This window comes from Neoarius graeffei, chromosome 6 (assembly GCF_027579695.1).
Source record: "Neoarius graeffei isolate fNeoGra1 chromosome 6, fNeoGra1.pri, whole genome shotgun sequence".
Lineage (NCBI taxonomy): Eukaryota > Metazoa > Chordata > Actinopteri > Siluriformes > Ariidae > Neoarius > Neoarius graeffei.
In genome coordinates, this window is record NC_083574.1 from 90,187,444 (window position 1) to 90,208,045 (window position 20,602).

The following is a 20,602-nucleotide window of genomic DNA, read 5'->3' on the forward strand; positions in this document are numbered from 1 at the left end:
ATGGTTAATTGTAAAATGATAGGGAACCCAGAGTATCCCCAGCTCTCCAAAGATGGTGATGTCATCATTGGAGGAGCTTTTTCAATTCACAGCAAAATCACATTACAGACACTATCATTTACTGAGAAGCCACAACGTCTTATCTGCACAAGGTCTGTTTCCTTTTTTATTCTTTTACTTCTACTGTAATTCAAAGGTAACATTTTATTTGTCAGGAACTGTGGAAGTATAAAATCAAACTGTATATACTAACATTCTTGTAAAAATGTGAAAAATGATATGAAATGTTGCTATTGTGAAACAATATTGACAAGGTGTTGTTTTTCTTCATTTATGTAGCCTGAACTTCAGAGAATTCCGGTTTGCTCAGACTATGATCTTTGCTATTGATGAAATAAACAAGAGTGGGCTACTTCCTAATATTTCTGTTGGATATAAGATATTTGACAGCTGTGGGTCAACATCAGCCTCAATGAGATCAGCAGTGGGTTTAATAAATGGTCAGGAACTTACAGCTCAAGAAACATGTTCTGAGCATTCAGCAGTCCAGGCCATCATTGGGGAATCAGAGTCTTCCTCAACCATTGTGATGTCAAGAGCAGCAGGGCCATTCAAGATTCCAGTGGTAAAATATATGGACAAAAATTTGCTTTTGTTAATTCATTTAAATGTGTTACATGAATAATACTGTCATGATATGTCTCTTATTTTCAACAGATCAGTCATTTTGCTACCTGTGCTTGTCTTAGCAAAAGAAAAGAATATCCCTCCTTCTTTAGAACGATTCCCAGCGATTACTATCAGAGCAGAGCTCTGGCTCAGCTTGTCAAGTATTTTGGATGGTCCTGGGTAGGAGCAGTAAGAAGCGACAATGACTATGGAAACAATGGCATGGCAACATTTGTGGAGGAAGCTGGAAAAGAGGGAGTATGTATTGAGTATAATGAAGCCATTCTAAGGACAAATTCAAAGGAGAGCATTACTAAAGTTGTAGAAATAATTAAAAAAGGCACATCCAAGGTGTTGGTAGCATTTCTGGCTCAAAATGAAATGGATGTTTTGTTAGAGGAGGCCTTTGTTCAAAATGTGACAGGGCTTCAATGGGTAGGAAGTGAGTCCTGGATAACAGCCAGATATTTAGCAACTGAAAGGACATCAAAAGTTATCAGCAGTGCATTGGGATTTACCATTAATAAATCTAAAATTCCAGGGCTAAAGGACTTCCTTCTAAAGGTCCACCCATCCCAGATTCCCTCAAATTCCCTTTTGATAGAATTCTGGGAAATGACATTTGGATGTCAGTTTTCACCAAAAATGGAGAATATGAAACTTTGCACTGGATTTGAAGATCTCAAAGAAATAAATAATACGTTCACTGATGTTTCAGAGCTAAGGATTTCCAATAATGTATATAAGGCAGTTTATGCAGTAGCTCATGCCCTACATAATACTTTGGCTTGCAATGTTGATGGACCCTTTGAAAATGTAAAATGCACAAAAAAGGATGTGTTTCTACCGGGTCAGGTAAAAAAAAATAAATAAAATATAATTTTATATATATATATATATATATATATATATATATATATATATATATATATGAGAAAGTAAAATCACAGCAGTACACAGAGGGTTACAAACAAATATTCATGCATGTAAAATAGCAAAAATAGCATATGATTTCCCCCTGCAGGTACTAAAATCTTTACGGAGTGTAAATTTTACAATGCCATCGGGTGAACATGTGTATTTCAATGATAATGGAGACCCGGCTGCAAAATATGAGCTGGTGAACTGGCAGAAAAATTCAGCTGGAGACATAAACTTTGTGGCAGTGGGTTACTATGATGTCTCTCTCCCGACTGACAAACAGTTTGTCATGAATCCTGTTAGTATAGCTTGGGCTGGAAATAGTAATATGGTAGGTATGGAGTACATATGAGAAAAAGTACTGAAATGTTATTATGTATGTGTAATTTTCAAAAGTATAACTGAGTCAGAATGTGTGTCAGAGGCCGAGGTCTGTGTGCAGTGAGAGCTGTCAGCCAGGATTCAGACAAGCAAAAATCAAAGGGAGACCACCATGCTGCTTTGTGTGTATACAGTGTCCTGTGGGCGAAATCAGCAATGAGACTGGTATGTGTCCATGTGTTAGTTTATGGTTGAAATATGAAAGAGCCAGACATGTACAGTACTAGTCAAAAAAAATTGACACACCTTCTAGTTCAAGTTTTTTTCTTTATTTTTATTAATTCATCTATAATGAAGAAAATAGTCAAAATGCAGAAAAAAATATAAATGAGTAGGTATGTACTAGTGGTGGGCATAGATTATTTTTTTTTAAATCTAGATTAATCTCACTGAAATTTTGAAATTAATCTAGATTAATCTAGATTAAAATGGCTCATTCAGAATATGTGCGCTACCTAAGTAATGACTAAAAGTAAGTCCTTGAGAAGAGGTTTCTTAAGATAGGGGGCGCATTAAACCAGGGGCTCATCTCCTGTTTCCAAAATGCATCACTGACTGCTTGAGAAAGCTGTTATACTTTGATACTTGGTGATGAAAAAATCATGTTCAATAAGATGTACTGTTTATTCAGTTCACCTGTGGCCGCCTGGAGAACAAGCTCGAGCCCATCATCCTCAACCATGCTGATGGGCCGGCAGCTAGTGGCAATCCACTGAGCTAGAAGATTAGTTAGCTTGTCTGATAGAGCTGCGCTGATGGGCTTGCCTCGGTCGCACTCAAACAAAGTAGTTTGACGGCGACTCTTCCCTGGCATTTCAGTGCTTGACCTGGCATCAGCAGCATTAGCTAAGGGATGCTTTGCATTTAGGTGGTACTTGAGACTGGTAGAACTCCTACAGTAAACTAATTCCGCATTGCATAAGGTGCAAACAACCTTAGTCTTGTCGATGTCTCCATTGGGAAGCTTCTTAAAAATGAATTTTCCCTGAAGCAAACCCGGTGGCTTCGTAGCTGCATCCATGTTAGCACGTCACGTTCGTTGTGGTAGTTCGGGTAATTCACAGTAGCATACAGGTTCGAAAACTCGTTCTCTCCCCCTACAGTGCAATTCGGCTAGGTATACATCCGCGCTAAAATATCAAGGTGAAAGTCATCATAGTTTGCTTAGTATAGACCCAGCTCCCAGCCCAACTTTGAGAATAGATTAATGGCGATATTTTTTTTATATCAACCGATAAGAGTCTCACATTATCGCAGCACGTTAACGCCGATAATGGCCCACCACTAGTATGTACACACTTTTGACTGGTACTGCATTACAAAACAAAAATGTATACATTTCTGTATACTTATAACTAGAAAGGTAAAAATAAACGACTGTGAGCATTTTCTGTCATTTTAGACTCTGTTGAATGCATCAGATGCCCTCTGGACTACTGGTCAAATGAAAATCATAGTCTCTGTGTCCCAAAGGAAGTGGAATTCCTTTCATTTGATGAAAACATGGGAATTCTCCTGACAGCTGTTTCATTAACAGGAGTTTCTATTACTATAGCTGTCGGATTGTTTTTTTTCTATTTTCGAGACACACCACTTGTAAAGGCAAGCAACATTGAGCTGAGTCTCCTGCTGCTTTTCTCTCTGACTCTATGTTTTCTTTGCTCACTTACATTCATTGGACAGCCTTCTGAGTGGTCTTGTATGCTGCGCCACACAGCATTTGGTATTACTTTTGCACTTTGTATGTCCTGTGTTTTAGCAAGAACAATAGCAGTAGTGATGGCTTTTAAATCCACCGTGCCAGGTAGCAGTTTCCCCCAGTGTTCAGTGCCCGTGCAACGAATGAGTGTTTTTTGCTGCACCCTTTTTCAAGTAATTATATGTGTTCTATGGTTAACACTTGCACCCCCAATACCTCAAAAAAACATGACTCATTCCACAGATAAAATAATATTAGAATGTAATTTGGGATCAGCCATAGGTTTCTGGGCTGTGCTGGGTTATATAGGACTTTTGGCTCTTTTATGTTTTATTTTAGCTTTTCTAGCTCGTAAACTGCCTGATAATTTTAATGAAGCAAAATTTATCACGTTCAGCATGCTCATATTCTGTGCTGTTTGGATCACTTTTATTCCAGCTTACGTCAGCTCTCCTGGAAAATTTACTGTCGCTGTGGAGATATTTGCAATTTTAGCTTCAAGTTTTGGTTTATTATTCTGTATATTTACTCCAAAATGTTATATCATCATACTTAAGCCAGAAAGGAATACAAGAAAACATCTAATGGGCAAGGCAAATACAAAATCTCAGTGATTTTCTTCAGAAATTAAACACACTATACTGACTGAAAATTCATAAAGCAAGTAGTGGAAGTCATAAGTTTTAAGTTTGTTAACGAATTTAATATATGAATATAATAAATATAATTAATCTTAATTAAAATAATTTTCAAATTTTGTTTCTTTTTTCCCCTAAATTTCATAAAATGCAGTAATTAATATCACTTTGGAATCACGGTTGAATGATTGAATCATTTTTGCTAAATTTATCCAAATTGATTGTTGATATGTACAGTAAGAGACGTAATTCTTTTTTCTTAAATCATACCCTATATTATTATTATTATTATTATTATTATTATTATTATTATTATTATTATTATTATTTTGCTGTTGTTGTTTTTCAAATGGCATAAAAATATAATAAGGTTGATTTTTTGTAATCCAGTCTGATTGGGCCAAATCTAATTCACCCATCATTTTTTTATTTATTTTATAAAGATAATTAATCTTAATTAAAATACTTTTCAAATTTTGTTTCTTTTTTTCCCCTAAAATTTCATAAAGTGCAGTCATTAATATTACTTTGGAATCACGACTGAATGATTGAATAATTTTTGCTAAATTTATCCTAATTGTTTGTTTATATGTAAGAGACATAATTTTTTTTAAATCACACCCTATTATTTTTTTAAATTTAATTTTATTTTTTTCAAATGGCATAAAAATACAATGAGGTTGAATTTTTGTAATCCAGCCTGATTGGGCCAAATCTTATTCACACATCACTTTTTTTTTTCTTCGATTAATTACTACACTTGTTTTTGTCATTGGAGAGAAATGGTAAACATGCAAGTTAGGTCCCATGTTCCAATGCTCTTAGAAATACATAAATTCATGGTGTGCTTGCCATAGTCCAAGGAACAGAGACATATTATTCCTGTATGGCATCATGATTTCATGAGCAGAAATACTAAAAATTATAATTAGTGCTAATGCTGAAGATCAGCAATGCACAGTATATGGGACAGATGAACTCCTTTATTTTTCTAAAGAAGGTGCTGTATCCACAGGAGGCATTTTTTTTCATTCCAACAATATACTGTTGGTATAAATCCAACACTACAGCTCAACCCAGGAAATGTGAGATGTTATGGGTAAGTTGTTAGTTTGATAAATTAATGGAATATTACAAATCTGAAGTGAAATATTCTGAACACCAAAATGATCAGATGACAATAAAATAAATACTTACAAGCAACTGTGTGTGTGTGTGTGTGTGTGTGTGTGTGTGTTCATATATATATATATATATATATATATATACATCTATTATCTGTAGCCGCTTATCCTGTCCTACAGGGTCACAGGCAAGCTGGAGCCTATCCCAGCTGACTATGGGCGAGAGGCGGGGTACAACCTGAACAAGTCGCTAGGTCATCGCAGGGAGCATATATACAGTGTATATATATATATATATATATATATATATATATATATATATATACACACACACATATATATATATATATATATATATATATATATATATATATATATATATACACACATACATACACACACACACTGGTATATGACCTCATGAAGCTGGTTAAGATAGTGTGCAAAGCTGTCATCAAGGTAAACGGTGGCTACACTGAAAAATCTATTATATGAAACATATTTTGCTTTTGTTTAACACTTTTTTGTTTACCACAGAATTCCATATAGCTTCCATTTTTTTTCTTTCGTAGTTTTGATGTCTTCAGTATCTTTACACAATGTAGAAAGTAGTCAAAAAATAGAAAAACCTGTGAGTTGGTGTGTCCAAACTTTTGACTGGTATTGTGTGTGTGTGTGTGTGTGTGTGTGTGTGTGTGTGTGTGTGTGTGTGTGAGATTCTAGGATTGATGCAGGGGAATTGCAGTATGCAATGGCAATGATATTTGCTATTGAGAAGATTAACAATTTGTGACTTTGCACTGGGCTACAGAATATATAGTTCCTGCCCCAGCATTCCTCTCTCAGTCAAGGCATCTCTGCTTCTCATGAACAGGCCAGAACTGGAGAGAGAAAATTTCACAAAATCTTCCACTGTGCATGCTGTCATTGGGGAAACTACTTCCACAGCAACTATAGGTATTGCAAAGACCCTGGGCCCATTTCATATACCATTGGTGAGTAAATGGATATTCTGAGGCAACCTGTGTACTGTATTCTTAAAAACAACACAAACCATGTAACAAAATAAATATCCATATATAAAGATAATATATGTTATTCAAATAAAAATTTACTAAAATAATTCTATTATATTAATATATGTTGTCTATAATGTCTGTCTAGAGATACATTTAAACTTTTAAATGTATATAGATATAATTGATTTAATGAAAAATGGACATGATTAGCAATGCCATAATAATAATTAGATGTTAAGCCTCATTCACAACCTGCTGTAAGTGTTTTGGACACACATGGGTCGCACGGTTTGGTAGCTCGCAGCCGTGCTGCAGGGTTGCAGTGAACCCGGGGGAAAGTTTGGAGGAGGAGTATGGGCAAAGTACTTGTCAAGTACAGGTTGCATACCTGACTTTCTCGAGGTGTGGGAAAAATTGCGCCGTTAGCCTGTGGAAAGCGTATATCTAACGCACGTGATCAGTGTGTGTTCAGTGAGTGTGGAGTGTGTGAAACTTGCATTTTACCAGTTTCCTGCGCTATGTGTTCAGGCCACACTTGTGAAGCGTGTGTGATGCATGTGATTAACACATTACAATCACTCATAATTTGCATGTGATGCAAGCCAGGAGTGGGTATAAAACCAGCATGTCTGCAGCATTCCTCATCTGTATTTTGACTGAAGAACATTGGATATTTTGTGGGAAAAATGTCAAAATTTTCAGTTTAAAGTTTAGAAAATGGGACCCAAGAAGAAGCGAGCAAAAGTGAAGTAATCCAGCCTGAAACAGCAGAGGGGGAGGAGGAGGAAGAATTTGATGATGGTAGCAGCACCGGTGAGCCCTGCATGGACAGGGAGATGTATGCCTTCAAGCCGGCAGAAGGCACAGCACCCCGCCAGATGTATTTTCACAGGTAAGTACACATGCTTTAAACATTAATTTCAGTATCTATATGCTTATGTAATTAATATTATATATGCTGATTTTCATGAATGTTTCAGCTAACGACACCCAGAAGTGAGGACACTGCAATCCCATCATTGCTGTCAAGCCATTGTGCTGTGCTCAGTGATGAAGACAAGGACATTCCGACATCCCGTCCCACCACTCAGCAGGAGCAGGACAGCAGCTCAGAGTCAAAGTGTGTTGCAGTGCTCAAACTGTTGGGCTATTTAGTTGGGATTTTTTTACAATGTAATAAAATGCATTATTCCCTTATACTCACGTTTTATTATTTGACGTTTGCATGGTAAATTAAACATATACTCAAATAAAAACAGCAAATGAGGTGGTCTTCTTCCTTTCTACAATGCTACATGATACACGATCGGTTCCTTGGTTCCTCTCCAATATATATACCCAGAGTCTTGCCCCTCATGTTGCATGCAGGTCTTGTGCACTGTGTGCAGGTCGCACACCACACATAGGGGTAGACAGTGAGATGCACTTCTGTCTTGTGTGCCACACAAATAGCAAGTGTGGAATACTTGTGTAGTATTTCTGAGGCCTATCACTCATACAATGACCGTGTGTCACTCATGAGTCTTACTGTCATCACAAAAAGCCCCTACTAGCCATGCTGCTGACTTGGTTCAGGTATACAAAAGGAGTACAGGCCCTGTATGAAGTGCATGCATTCTTGATTTGTCGCAAGACCCATCGAATTTGCATGTGCAGGACCAAAAGTCTCCACAGGCAGTCTGCGACCTTCTATGGCACTGAACACATGCAAGTGTCACGCAAGTCTCAAGCACAGTTTTGCCCTTTTTTTTTTTTACTGTAGACCGCCCATAGCAGCACGTATGGCAGGTTGTGAGTGATGCTTTACCTTTCATTTGCAGATTAGTCACCCAGCTACGAGTGCATGTCTGAGCAACAGAAAAGAGTATCCCTCTTTCTTCAGGACAATTCCCAATGATTATTACCAGAGCAGAGCACTGGCAAAGCTGGTCAAGTATTTTGGTTGGACCTGGGTTGGAGCTGTTAGAAGTCAGAGTGACCATGGAAATAATGGAATGGACAGTTTTCTAGAAGTTGCTGAAGAATAAGGAGTATGTATGAAGTACTCTGTGGCTATTTATAGGACTGACTCCAGGAAAAAGTTTCTAAATGTGGTAGACATTATTAAGACATCTACATCTAAGGTCATTGTCACTTTTGCTGATGGAAATGACCTGGGCATCCTCCTAAAAGAGCTTTACTATCAGAATGTGACTGGTTTTCAATGGGTTGGAAGTGAAGGATGGATCACCTACAGCTACCTATCCAATGCCATGAATTATGCGGTGGTTGATGGTGCAGTGGATCTTGCTGTGCCCAGTGCCAACATTCCTGGCTTGAAAGAGTTTATTTCAAGCAGGTGACCCTCTTTAAAACCAGGTAATACTGATCTGGTTGAATTCTGGGAGAGTGTGTTTGACTGTACTCTAAGCCCTCAATCACCAAAGACTGAAAAATCTTTCACTGGAGATGGGTCTCTTGGGAATACACACACACGCTTCACAGATGTGTTAGATGTTAGCTTATTGAACAACATTTATAAAGCTGTATATGCTGTGACTTATGCTGTTGATGGGCTCTTAGGCTGTCATGACTGGAAGGGGCCATTTACTAATGGTACATGTGCAGATGTAAGAAGCATTGAGCCATGGCAGGTGATGTAACTACAGTGTAATTCCACTGCATAAATGTATACATTTTTGTTCAGTATCAATAAATGAATGAAGGAATGAATGTTTCAGGGTATACTGAATCCTGTAAATCTTTCAGGTGCTCCATTACCTGGCTCAGGTGAAGTTTACTACAAAGACTGGAGAAAATGTCCTGTTTGACAAGTCAGTTGACCCAGTTGCACACTATGCCATTGTCAATTGGCAGAGGAATCATGAAGGAACAGTGATATTTGAGTCAATTGGCATGTATGATGCATCTCAGCAAGATGGCCATGAGTTTGTAATTAATAGCACCAGTGCAGTCTGGGTGGGAGAACACATACCATCCTGTGATGCAATATTCATTGTACAGCATATACTAGGAAAAGAATGGAACCCCCTCTTTGTCTGCTTCATTGACTTCAAAGCTGTGTATGACTGGATCCCACGTGATGCGCTTTTCTGTGTCCTGGAAATCCATCTTCATTGTCCTAAGCTGATCTCTATTCTTAAAGCCTTGTACACTGGTACAAAGGCATGTATAAAGGGAGTCAGACACTGTTTCAACACCTATGTAGGCTGCCTTTAAGGAGCACTTGAGAGCCCAAGCATCTTGAATGTGTACATGGATTTCATCATGTGATGTGCCAATTATGAGATCCTAAATGAAGTCGTCAAGTCAAGTTTATTTGTATAGCACTTTTAACAATAAACATTGTCGCAAAGCAGCTTTACAGAATTTGAACAACTTAAAACATGAGCTAATTTTATCCCTAATCTATCCCCAATGAGCAAGCCTGTGGTGACGGTGGCAAGGAAAAACTCCCTCAGACGACATTAGGAAGAAACCTCGAGAGGAACCAGACTCAAAAGGGAACCCATCCTCATTTGGGCAACAACAGACAGCCGGACTATAATATTAACAATTTTAACATGAGGACAGCTTCATTGATGTTATAACTCTTCATTGATGGAAACTTGAGTCCAAAACTGATTCATGATAACTGCAGTCCTAAAGTTAGCAAGACAACTGTAGTCTTCAGCCATAAAAGCATTACTGTAAGAGTCAAGAGCATCCTCCAGGTATAACCCTCAACTATCCTCATGGGGCCGTCCTTCACAGGAGCGATGCGATAAAACTCCAACCAGACACAGGGCACCATGATGGATCAAGCAGGTCCGAGGGGCAGAAGAGGCCAGCATCTCAATCCCAGGACCAACATGTAACTCAGAGGGACAGATTGGGGGGGAAGAGAGAGAGAAAGAAAACACATGTTGTTAGGTATGCTCTAAAAATGACAAGTATTAAATCTGTGTGGTAGGCTCGCAGAGATGAGAGTCTTGACATCAGGCATAACACACAACAATGGCATGTTAATCTCATCTCATCTCATTATCTCTAGCCGCTTTATCCTTCTACAGGGTCGCAGGCAAGCTGGAGCCTATCCCAGCTGACTACGGGCGAAAGGCGGGGTACACCCTGGACAAGTCGCCAGGTCATCACAGGGCTGACACATAGACACAGACAACCATTCACACTCACATTCACACCTACGGTCAATTTAGAGTCACCAGTTAACCTAACCTGCATGTCTTTGGACTGTGGGGGAAACCGGAGCACCCGGAGGAAACCCACGCGGACACGGGGAGAACATGCAAACTCCACACAGAAAGGCCCTCGCCGGCCCCGGGGGCTCGAACCCAGGACCTTCTTGCTGTGAGGCGACAGCGCTAACCACTACACCACCGTGGCGCCCTGGCATGTTAATATGGTAAAAAATATATCATGACCTGCTCTGGCTGGATGCTTGATTGGGTGATGGGAGCATACTCCTCAGCAATGATGAGATGCAGATGGGACCCTTAGGGCTGGCCAAGACAATTCATTTACATTTCACCGGGTCTGGGACATGCGACAGAAGTCTGACGGCCGATTCCCTGCAGGCTATGATAGCCAGTCGAGGTCTCCACCCTCTCCACCAAAAGATTTCCTCAGGCAGGAGCATGTATCGAATTTGTAATACCGAATGAAGTTTCTCTCCGTGAACTCTGTACCAGGACTTCGTATGGTGTGTCAAGAATAACAGAGCTCATGTATGTTGATGACATTGTAGTCTTCTCTGAGAACTTAAACGACCTGAAGAAAATCGTAGAGGTCTATGACAATACTTTCTCAAGATTTGGTCTGCAGATGTCGTACAAAAAGACAGAGATGATGGCTTTCAATGTAGACGAGACTATTCAAGCGAAAAGTAGTCTTCTGACAGTCAACAACACAGAAGTTAAGAATGTGAGGCAGTTCTGCTATCTTGGCTATCTAATCACCAACACTGGGAAGTCATCAATGTTTCTACATCACAGGATCGCATCAGCCTTTGAAAAGTGGAACGAGCTGAAACATGTACTCATTGACTGTGAAATCCACCTCAATACATGGATGAAAATCTTGAAAGCATGTGTACAGTCTCAGCTAATGTATAGTGTCCAGACATGGGAACTAACAATTGCCGAACTGCAACAGCTTAATGCTGTGTGGAATGATTTCTTAAGAAAGATGATAGCTGGGGGCTATGCGAGGAAGAACGCTCCCCCTGCAAACCAATGCAACAGAGAGGTTGACTCTTCATCCCTAGTAGAAGGGGAACTGGACTGGGGGGTTCAAGATCTCTAATGCAAAGTTGCATGAAATAATACAGTCACAGTCAGTTGAGGATACATGTCACATACAGTACCTCAAATATGGTACATTGCACATGTCTGCAGAATGCCTAATGATGCCTTACAAAAAATTGTGTTGTTCAATAAAAGGAGGAGTTGGAAGAAGGTAGAAGATCTTTTAGGGGTTGACAGACAGCAGGCCCTCAAGATGATGATGATAAAAGATGACTTTATGCAGCTGCTGGAGAGCAGATTTACAGGCCTAAAACAGTTGTGCCCCAAAGCCGATCATGTGCCAAGAGGGAAGACATGATGATGATGATGATGATGAAACAGTAAGCAAAGCATGGGAAATGCTGATTTTATCGTAGTTCCTTGACATATTTTATCATTGTATCTAACAAAGTTACCTGTATACTCCAGGTTCCTCCATCTGTATGTAGTCAAAACTGACTTCCAGGGACCAGCAGGGCTTTTATAAAAGGAAAGCCAATTTGCTGCTTTGACTGCATTCCCTGTGCAGATGGGGAGTTCAGCAACACCACAAGTGAGAAGACCAGGCTCCTTTCATTTACATTACTGCTCTTGATGGTTTTAAAAAGTCCACTAAAAGCTCATGTGATTTCACTTTATCACAAAATGCCCTAATTTTGCCTTTCTAATATATCTGTGGTTTCAGATGCAGTGACATGTCTTCCATGCCCTCTTGAATACAAGTCAAATGTGAACAAGACTCAATGTAATCTGAAAAACATTGAATTCCTGAACTTTAATGAACTTATGGGTATTCTGTTGATGGCATTCTCCATTCTCCTTGTTTGGTGGATGTCTCACAATGACAATTGTTTTTTTTTTTTTTTTTTTTTTTACTTCAGACAGACTCCTACTGTCAGGGCCAACAACTCTGAGCTGAGCTTCCTGCTGCTTTTCTCTCTGACTCTGTTTCCTCTGTTCACTTACCTTTAATGGTTGCTGTGTAATATTTCTGCATGCAATGTGGCAGAGGCATTGTTTAAAATTATCTCCTGAGTCAGGATTCCCTAAGAAATACTGACTGACCAAGGCATGATATTCATTTCACGTGCATTGTGAGAGATTTATGAGTTATTGGGGATTAAATCCATTCACACCAGTGTTTATCACCCACAAACAGACAGCCTGGGAGAATGATTTAACCAAACTCTTAAAAATTTCATTTGGAAGTTTATCAGCATAGATGCATGTAATTGGGATAAAATTACTCCATACCCTGTTATTTGCAGTACAAGAGGTCCTGCAAGCCTCCACAGGATTCTCCCCATTCAAATTATTATATGGCAAAAGTCTCACAGTATTTTGGATGTGCTGCAGGAAAATTGGGAGGAGGGACCTTCAAACAGTACAAACAAAATTCAGTATGTTCTCAACCTGCACGCAGAGCTCCACACACTCAGTCACTTAACCCAGGAGAATTTACATCAGGTGCAAAAACATCAAGCCCGGCTATACAACAGGGGTGTGTGCCTTAGAAAGTTCACACCGGGAGATAAAGTGCTTGTATTATTGCCTACACTGAGCTCAAATTACGTAATCGTGAAGTGGCAAGGGCCCTTTGAGATCACACAGTGAATCGGGGATGTTGAAAATAAGGTGAGGTGAATGGATGGGGCAGAACGCTACAAATATACCACCTCAACCTATTAAAACCTTGGAACAAGGGGGTCCCCAAAGCGTTTGCTTCAGTAGTTCCAGAGAGGGTGGAGCTGGGGCTGGAGGTAAAAATGAAAGTAACCATCCAAGCCACTGTGGAGACCACCTCTCACCAGCCCAACTCACGGAGATTTTGAGGTTGCAAGCAGAGTTTTCTGACATGTTCTCACCCCTTCCTGGCTGCACTCACCTCATAGAACACCACAGTGAGATGCCCCCAGGGGTGGTGCTGTGTAATTGCCCATACTGCTTGCCCAAACACAAGAAAGCTGTGGTTTGGGACAAACTCAAAGCTACATTCGAAATGGGAATAACACTGAGGAGTCCCACAGTGATTGGAGCAGCCCAGTGGTCTTGGTCCCCACAACCGATGCATCGGTCTGGTTCTGTGCAGATGATAGAAAAGTCTAAATTCGATGCCTACCCAATGCCTTGCATTGATGAGTTGCTTGATTTTGCAATGATTAGGTGTGGCTCACTTTTATTCGACATTGGATTTGACAAAGGGAAGATTCCCTTGACTCCTCTATCCTGCAAGAAAATAACCTTTTCCACACCATTTGGCTTACACCAATGAAAGAGTCACACTTCCTTTCGGGTTTTTTGGTGCTCCTGCTACATTCCAGCAGCTCACGGACAAAATCCTCTGCCCACATGCCACGGCCTACTTAGATGACATCATTATATATTGCAATGATTGGCTGCGACACCTAGAACACCTTAGGACTATCTTGGAGTTGCTGAGGCATGCAGGCCTCATGGATAACCTGAAAAAGTGTGCGATTGTGTGGGTGGAAGTATGGTATCTGGGTTTCCACTTGGGTCATGGGCAGGTGTGTCCCCAAATTGACAAGACCACAGCAATTGTGGCCTGCCTGAGGCCCAAGACCAAAATGGGAGTGAGACAGTTTCTGTGGCTGGCTGGCTACTCTTGCAGATTCATGCCTAACTATTCAGATGTCACAAGCCCACTGACTGATCTCACTAAAAAGGGAGCACCAGTTCCGGTCCAGTGAACAGGGCAGTGCCAACAGGCCTTCACCAAATTAAAAGCTGTATTGTGTGGGGGTCAATTTTACACTCCCCTAACTTCTCTCTCACTTTTATTTTACAAACTGATGCATTGGACAGAGGGCTGAGGGCCATTCTGTTCCAGGAGGTGGAGCGCGAGGAACATCTGGTGCTGTACACTAGCTGCAAGCTCTTGATGTGAGAAAGTCAGTATAGCACCATCAAGGAAGAGTGCCTGGCCATCAAGTGGGCAGTCCTCACCCTCCAGTACTACCTGATGGGGCACCCTTTTACCCTCTGTTCGGATCACACCCTGCTCCAGTGACTTCACCACATGAAGGATGCCAATGCGTGGATCACCTCCTGGTATCTAGCCCTCCAGCCTTTCAAATTCAAGGGGGTCCACAGTCCAGGGGCACACATGTTGGTAGCAGGCTTCCTGTCCCATCAGAGGGGGGCTCAGCTACAGGCTGGATGCCTCCCTAGCCTGAGTCGGGTGGTGGAGGTATGTGGCAGCATTGGTGTGGTCAAGGATCAGTTTGTGAATGGAAGGTGGGTTTCTGGCATGGCAGCAATATGTTTCCATACTTCCAGCAACCTTATTATTCGCTTCTCTAAATCCTATTTGCCCATTTACTCACTGGCAGGAAGGGGTTTTCACTCTGTCCACAACTAACTGTCCTTGTCTTCTTCCGCTTTATCTGGGTCCGGGTCGCAGAGGCAGCAGTCTAAGCATGGAAGCCCAAACTTCCCTTTCCCCAGACACCTCGGCCAGCTCCTCGGGAAGAACGCCGAGGTGTTCCCAGGCCAGCCGAGAGACATAGTCCCTCCAGCGTGTCCTGGGTCTTTCCCAGGGCTTCTTCCCGGGGGGACATGCCTGGAACACCTCCCCAGGGAGGTGTCCAGGAAGCATCCGAAAAAGATGCCCAAGCCACCTCAGCTGATTCCTCTCGATGTGGAGGAGCAGCGGCTCTACTCCGAGCTCCTCCCGAGTGACTGTGCTTCTCACCCTATCTCTAAGGGAGCGCCCAGCCAACCTGCGAAGGAAACTCATTTCGTCCGCTTGTATCCGCGATCTTGTTCTTTCGGTCATTACCCAAAGCTCATGACCATAGGTGAGAGTCGGAATGTAGATCGACCGGTAAATTGAGAGCTTCGCCTTTTGGCTCAGCTCCTTCTTCACCACGACGGACCGGTAAAGCGACCACATCACTGCGGAGGCTGCACTGATCCTCCTGTTGATCTCACACTCCATCCTTCCCTCACTCGTGAACAAGATCCCGAGATACTTAAACTCCTCCACTTGAGGCAGGATTTCTCCACCAACCTGGAGAGGGCAAGCCACCCTTTTCCGGTCGAGAACCATGGCCTCAGACTTGGAGGTGCTGATTCTCATCCCAGCCACTTCACACTCGACTGCAAACCGCCCCAGTGCATGCTGAAGGTCCTGGTTTGAAGAAGCCAACAGGACAACATCATCCGCAAAAAGCAGAGATGAAATCCTGTGGTTCCCAAACAGGATTCCTTCTGGCCCCTGGCTGCGCCTAGAAATTTTGTCCATAAAAATTATGAACAGAACCGGTGACAAAGGGCAGCCCTGCCAGAGTCCAACATGCACTGGGAACAGGTCTGATTTACTGCTGGCAATGCGAACCAGACTCTTGCTCCAGTCGTGCAGTGACCGGACAGCCCTTAGCAAAGGGCCCCGAACCCCATACTCCCGAAGCACCCCCCACAGAATACCATGGGGGACACGGTCGAATGCCTTCTTCAGATCCACAAAGCACATGTGGACTGGTTGGGCAAACTCCCATGAACCCTCGAGCACCCTATGAAGGGTATAGAGCTGGTCCAGTGTTCCGCGACCAGGACGAAAACCGCATTGTTCCTCCTGGATCCTAGGTTCGACTATTGGTCGAATTCTCCTCTCCAGTACCCTGGAGTAAACCTTCCCTGGGAGGCTGAGAAGTGTGATTCCCCTATAATTGGAGCACACTCTCCGGTCCCCTTTCTTAAAAAGAGGGACCACCACCCCAGTCTGCCACTCCAGAGGCACTGTCCCCGACTGCCACGCGATGTTGCAGAGGCGTGTCAACCAAGACAGCCCCACAACATCCAGAGACTTGAGATACTCAGGGCGGATCTCATCCACCCCCGGTGCCTTGCCACCGAGGAGCTTGCAAACCACCTCAGTGACTTCGGCTTGGGTAATGGACGAGTCCACCTCTGAGTCATCAGCCTCAGTCTCCTCAATGGAAGACATGACGGTGGGATTGAGGAGATCCTCAAAGTATTCCTTCCACCGCCTGACAATGTCCCCAGTCGAGGTCAACAGCTCCCCATCTGCACTGTAAACAGTGTTGGCAGAGAATTTCTTTGAGGCCAACTGATAGTCCTTCTCCATGGCCTCCCCAAACTCCTCCCAGTTCCAAGTTTTTGCCTCCACAACTGCCAGAGCTGCAGCACGCCTGGCCTGCCGATATCCATCAGCTGCCTCAGGAGTCCCGGAGGTCAAAATGGCCCAATAGGACTCCTTCTTCAGCTTGATGGCATCCCTTACTTCTGGTGTTCACCACCGGGTTCGGGGACTGCCGCCATGACAGGCACCGGAGACCTTGCGGCCACAGCTCCGAACAGCTGTGTACACAATGGAGGTAGAGAACATGGTTCACTCAGACTCAATGTCCCCTGCCTCCCTTGGAAGCTGGGAAAAGCTCTCCCGGAGGTGGGAGTTAAAGACCTCCCCAACAGAGTGCTCAGCCAGACATTCCCAGCAGACCCTCACCATACGTTTGGGCCTGCCAGGCCTGTCCAGCTTCCTCCTCCTCCAGCGGATCCAACTCACCACCAGGTGGTGATCAGTTGACAGCTCAGCCCCTCTCTTCACCCGAGTGTCCAAGACATAGGGCTGGAGATCAGATGAAATGACAACAAAGTCTATCATCAACCTCCGACCTAAGGTGTCCTGGTGCCATGTGCACTTATGGACACCCCTATGCTCGAACATGGTGTTCATTATGGACAAACCATGACTAGCACAGAAGTCCAATAACAAAACACCACTCGGGTTCAGATCGGGGAGGCCGTTCCTCCCAACCACGCCCCTCCAGGTGTCACTGTCATCGCCCACGTGAGCATTGAAGTCCCCCAGTAGCACAATGGAGTCCCCAGTCTGAGCACCCCTCAGTACCTCTCCCAGGGACTCCAAGAAGGCATAAATAACTGTCCTATTACACAGAAACATGGGAGGATGTTTTAAGTACAGTGCAGCCTGCCACCCCTTCCTGCACTAATGCACCTGTGTACAGTCATGCAAGTGCATCAGTGGTAGCCTACTGTAGCGCGAATAGCATGTGGGTGGAGCACAGAGGACGGCAGGACAGAGATCAAGGGTCTTCAGAAGGCTTTATTGCCAAACTTTTCAGTCTAACAATGTTTAAACTAAGCAGGCAGAGACACACACACACACACACACACACACTGTCGGCTCTGCCAGGGAAGAAGCTCCCTTCCGCTCTCCCTTTCCCTCCTTAAGTAGGGAGGTTTACTGGGGAGAACACACACAAAACACAGGTTAATGACACTCAGGTGAAGCAATTCTGCCACTTACCTTCCCCAACCCTGCCCTCCTGTCACAGACCGGCGCTTGACCACGCCCCCGCTGCCACATACCCCCACCGCCCGACTCAGGCCGGGCGCCCGTCCGGCCCGCAGCCGACTCCCCCCCCCCCCCCCTTGACGGGAGAGGAAGTCCGCCACGACCATCTGCGCCCCCGGCCTGTGGACCACCTTGAAGTTGAAAGGTTGGAGCACCAGATACCAACGGGTGATCCGCGCGTTGGCATCCTTCATGCGGTGGAGCCACTGGAGGGGCGCGTGGTCCGAACAGAGGGTGAAAGAGCGCCCCAGCAGGTAGTAACGGAGGGCAAGGACCGCCCACTTGATGGCCAGGCACTCTTTCTCGATAGTGCTGTAGCACCCCTCACGCACTGACAGCTTCCGGCTGATGTATAACACTGGGCGGTCCTCTCCCCCCACCTGCTGGGACAAAACGGCCCCCAGCCCTCTGTCCGACGCATCTGTCTGTAACAAAAAAGGGAGAGAGAAGTCAGGGGAGTGCAAAAGTGGCCCCCCACACAGTGCAGCCTTTACCTCAGAGAAAGCCCGCTGGCACTGCTCCGTCCACTGGACCGGATCTGGTGCCCCCTTTTTAGTGAGGTCAGTCAGCGGGCTGGTGACGTCCGAATAATTAGGTATAAACCTACAATAATAGCCAGCCAGCCCCAGGAACTGCCTCACCCCCTTTTTGGTCTTGGGTCTTGGGCAGGCTGCAATCGCTGCTGTCTTATTAATTTGGGGATGCACCTGCCCGTTACCCAAGTGGAAGCCCAGATACCGTACTTCCACCCGCCCAATCGCACACTTCTTCAGGTTGGCAGTGAGCCCCGCCCGCCTCAGCGACCTAAGGACGGCCCTCAGGTGTTGCAGGTGCCACTGCCAGTCATTACTATAAATAATAATGTCGTCTAGGTAAGTGGCCGCGTAGGTGGCGTGGGGCCGGAGGACCCGGTCCATCAGCCGCTGAAACGTAGCGGGCGCCCCAAACAGCCCAAACGGAAGTGTGACGAACTGGTGTAAGCCGAATGGTGTGGAAAAGGCCGTTTTCTCCCGGGATAATGGAGTCAAGGGGATCTGCCAATATCCCTTCATCAAATCCAGTGTCGAGTAAAAGCGAGCCGTGCCTAGTCGATTGAGCAGCTCATCAATACGAGGCATTGGGTACGCGTCGAATTTAGACACCGCGTTGACTTTTCTATAGTCCACACAGAACCGGACCGAGCCGTCGGCCTTAGGAACTAAGACCACCGGGCTGCTCCAGTCACTGTGGGACTCCTCGACGATGCCCATTTCGAGCATGGCCTGAAGTTCTTCCCGAACTACCTTTTTTTTGTGTTCGGGTAATCTATAAGGACGGCTGCGCACTACCACCCCCAGGGGCGTCTCTATGTGGTGTTCTATGAGGTTAGTGCGACCGGGCAGGGGCGAGAATACATCCGAAAACTCGGCCTGCAACTGGGCGACCTCCGTGAGTTGGGTCGGGGAGAGGTGGTCTCCACAGGGGACCGGAGAGGTACGAGATGCCAATGTCCCTTTTTAGACCTCCGGCCCCAGCTCCACCTTCTCCGGAACTACCGACACCAATGCCACGGGGACCTCCTCTTTCCAGAGTTTTAACAGATTGAGGTGGTAGATCTGTAGTGCCCCCTCCCTGTCCGTTCGCCTAACCTCATAGTCGACGTCCCCGACTCGCCGTGTGACCTCAAAGGGTCCTTGCCACTTGGCGATTAATTTAGAGCTTGACGTGGGCAATAGGACGAGTACCTTATCTCCCGGAGTGAACTCTCTAAGGCGCGTGCCCTTGTTGTACAGGCGGGTTTGCCGTTCCTGGGCCTGCCGCAAATTCTCCTGAGTTAGGTGGGTGAGCGTGTGGAGTTTTGCGTGCAGATCCATAATGTACTGAATTTCGTTTTTGCTCTGTGAAGGTCCCTCCTCCCAGTTTTCCCACAGTACATCTAGGATGCCGTGCGGCTTACGCCCATATAATAATTCAAATGGGGAGAACCCCGTGGAGGCTTGGGGGACCTCTCGCACTGCAAACAGCAAGGGTTCGAGCCACTTATCTCAGTTATGTGCGTCCTCACTTACAAATTTTTTGATAATATTCTTGAGGGTGCGATTGAACCGTTCAACTAAACCGTCCGTCTGTGGGTGATAAACGCTGGTGCAGATCGGCTTAATACCCAGTAGCCCATACCGTTCGCTCAGTGTTCATGACATAAACAAGGTGCCCTGGTCAGTCAGAATCTCTTTCGGGATTCCAACCCGGGAGATGACGTGGAAGAGGGCCTCTGCAATACTGCGTGCTGAGATATTGCGAAGAGGCACTGCTTCCGGGTATCGCGTTGCATAGTCCACCAGAACCAATATAAAGTGGTACCCACGTGTTTACCGGTCTAATGGCCCGACGAGATCCATCCCAATTCTTTCGAACGGGGTCTCGATTAATGGTAGGGGGCGCAAGGGCGCTCTTGGAATGGCCGCTGGATTTACTAACTGGCATTCGCGGCACGCCGTACACCACTTACAGACGTCGCCGCGTATC

The 20,602-nt window shown here is 44.4% G+C and overlaps 1 protein-coding gene and 1 pseudogene across 1 annotated transcript; both read left to right on the plus strand.

Moving 5' to 3' along the window:
* LOC132888366 (extracellular calcium-sensing receptor) lies at nt 1-4,284 on the plus strand. Its single transcript, XM_060924423.1, has 6 exons — nt 1-152; nt 340-625; nt 718-1,524; nt 1,694-1,921; nt 2,001-2,136; nt 3,374-4,284. The coding sequence occupies exons 1-6, from the start codon at nt 1-3 to the stop codon at nt 4,282-4,284; spliced, it is 2,520 nt and encodes an 839-aa protein (XP_060780406.1).
* Nucleotides 4,285-5,202: 918 nt separating this feature from the next.
* The window catches only part of LOC132888367 (extracellular calcium-sensing receptor-like), a 30,144-nt pseudogene continuing 14,744 nt past the window's right edge, over nt 5,203-20,602 (plus strand).

What these genes read in the sequence shown, in the direction of transcription:
- LOC132888366 (XM_060924423.1), top strand. Translation starts at nt 1, where the DNA reads ATGGTTAATTGTAAAATGATAGGGAACCCAGAGTATCCCCAGCTCTCC. An exon ending in ATGTGTTTCTACCGGGTCAG is followed by an intron (nt 1,525 to 1,693) that starts GTAAAAAAAAAT and finishes TTCCCCCTGCAG; the next exon opens with GTACTAAAATCTTTACGGAG. An exon ending in GGGCTGGAAATAGTAATATG is followed by an intron (nt 1,922 to 2,000) that starts GTAGGTATGGAG and finishes TAACTGAGTCAG; the next exon opens with AATGTGTGTCAGAGGCCGAG.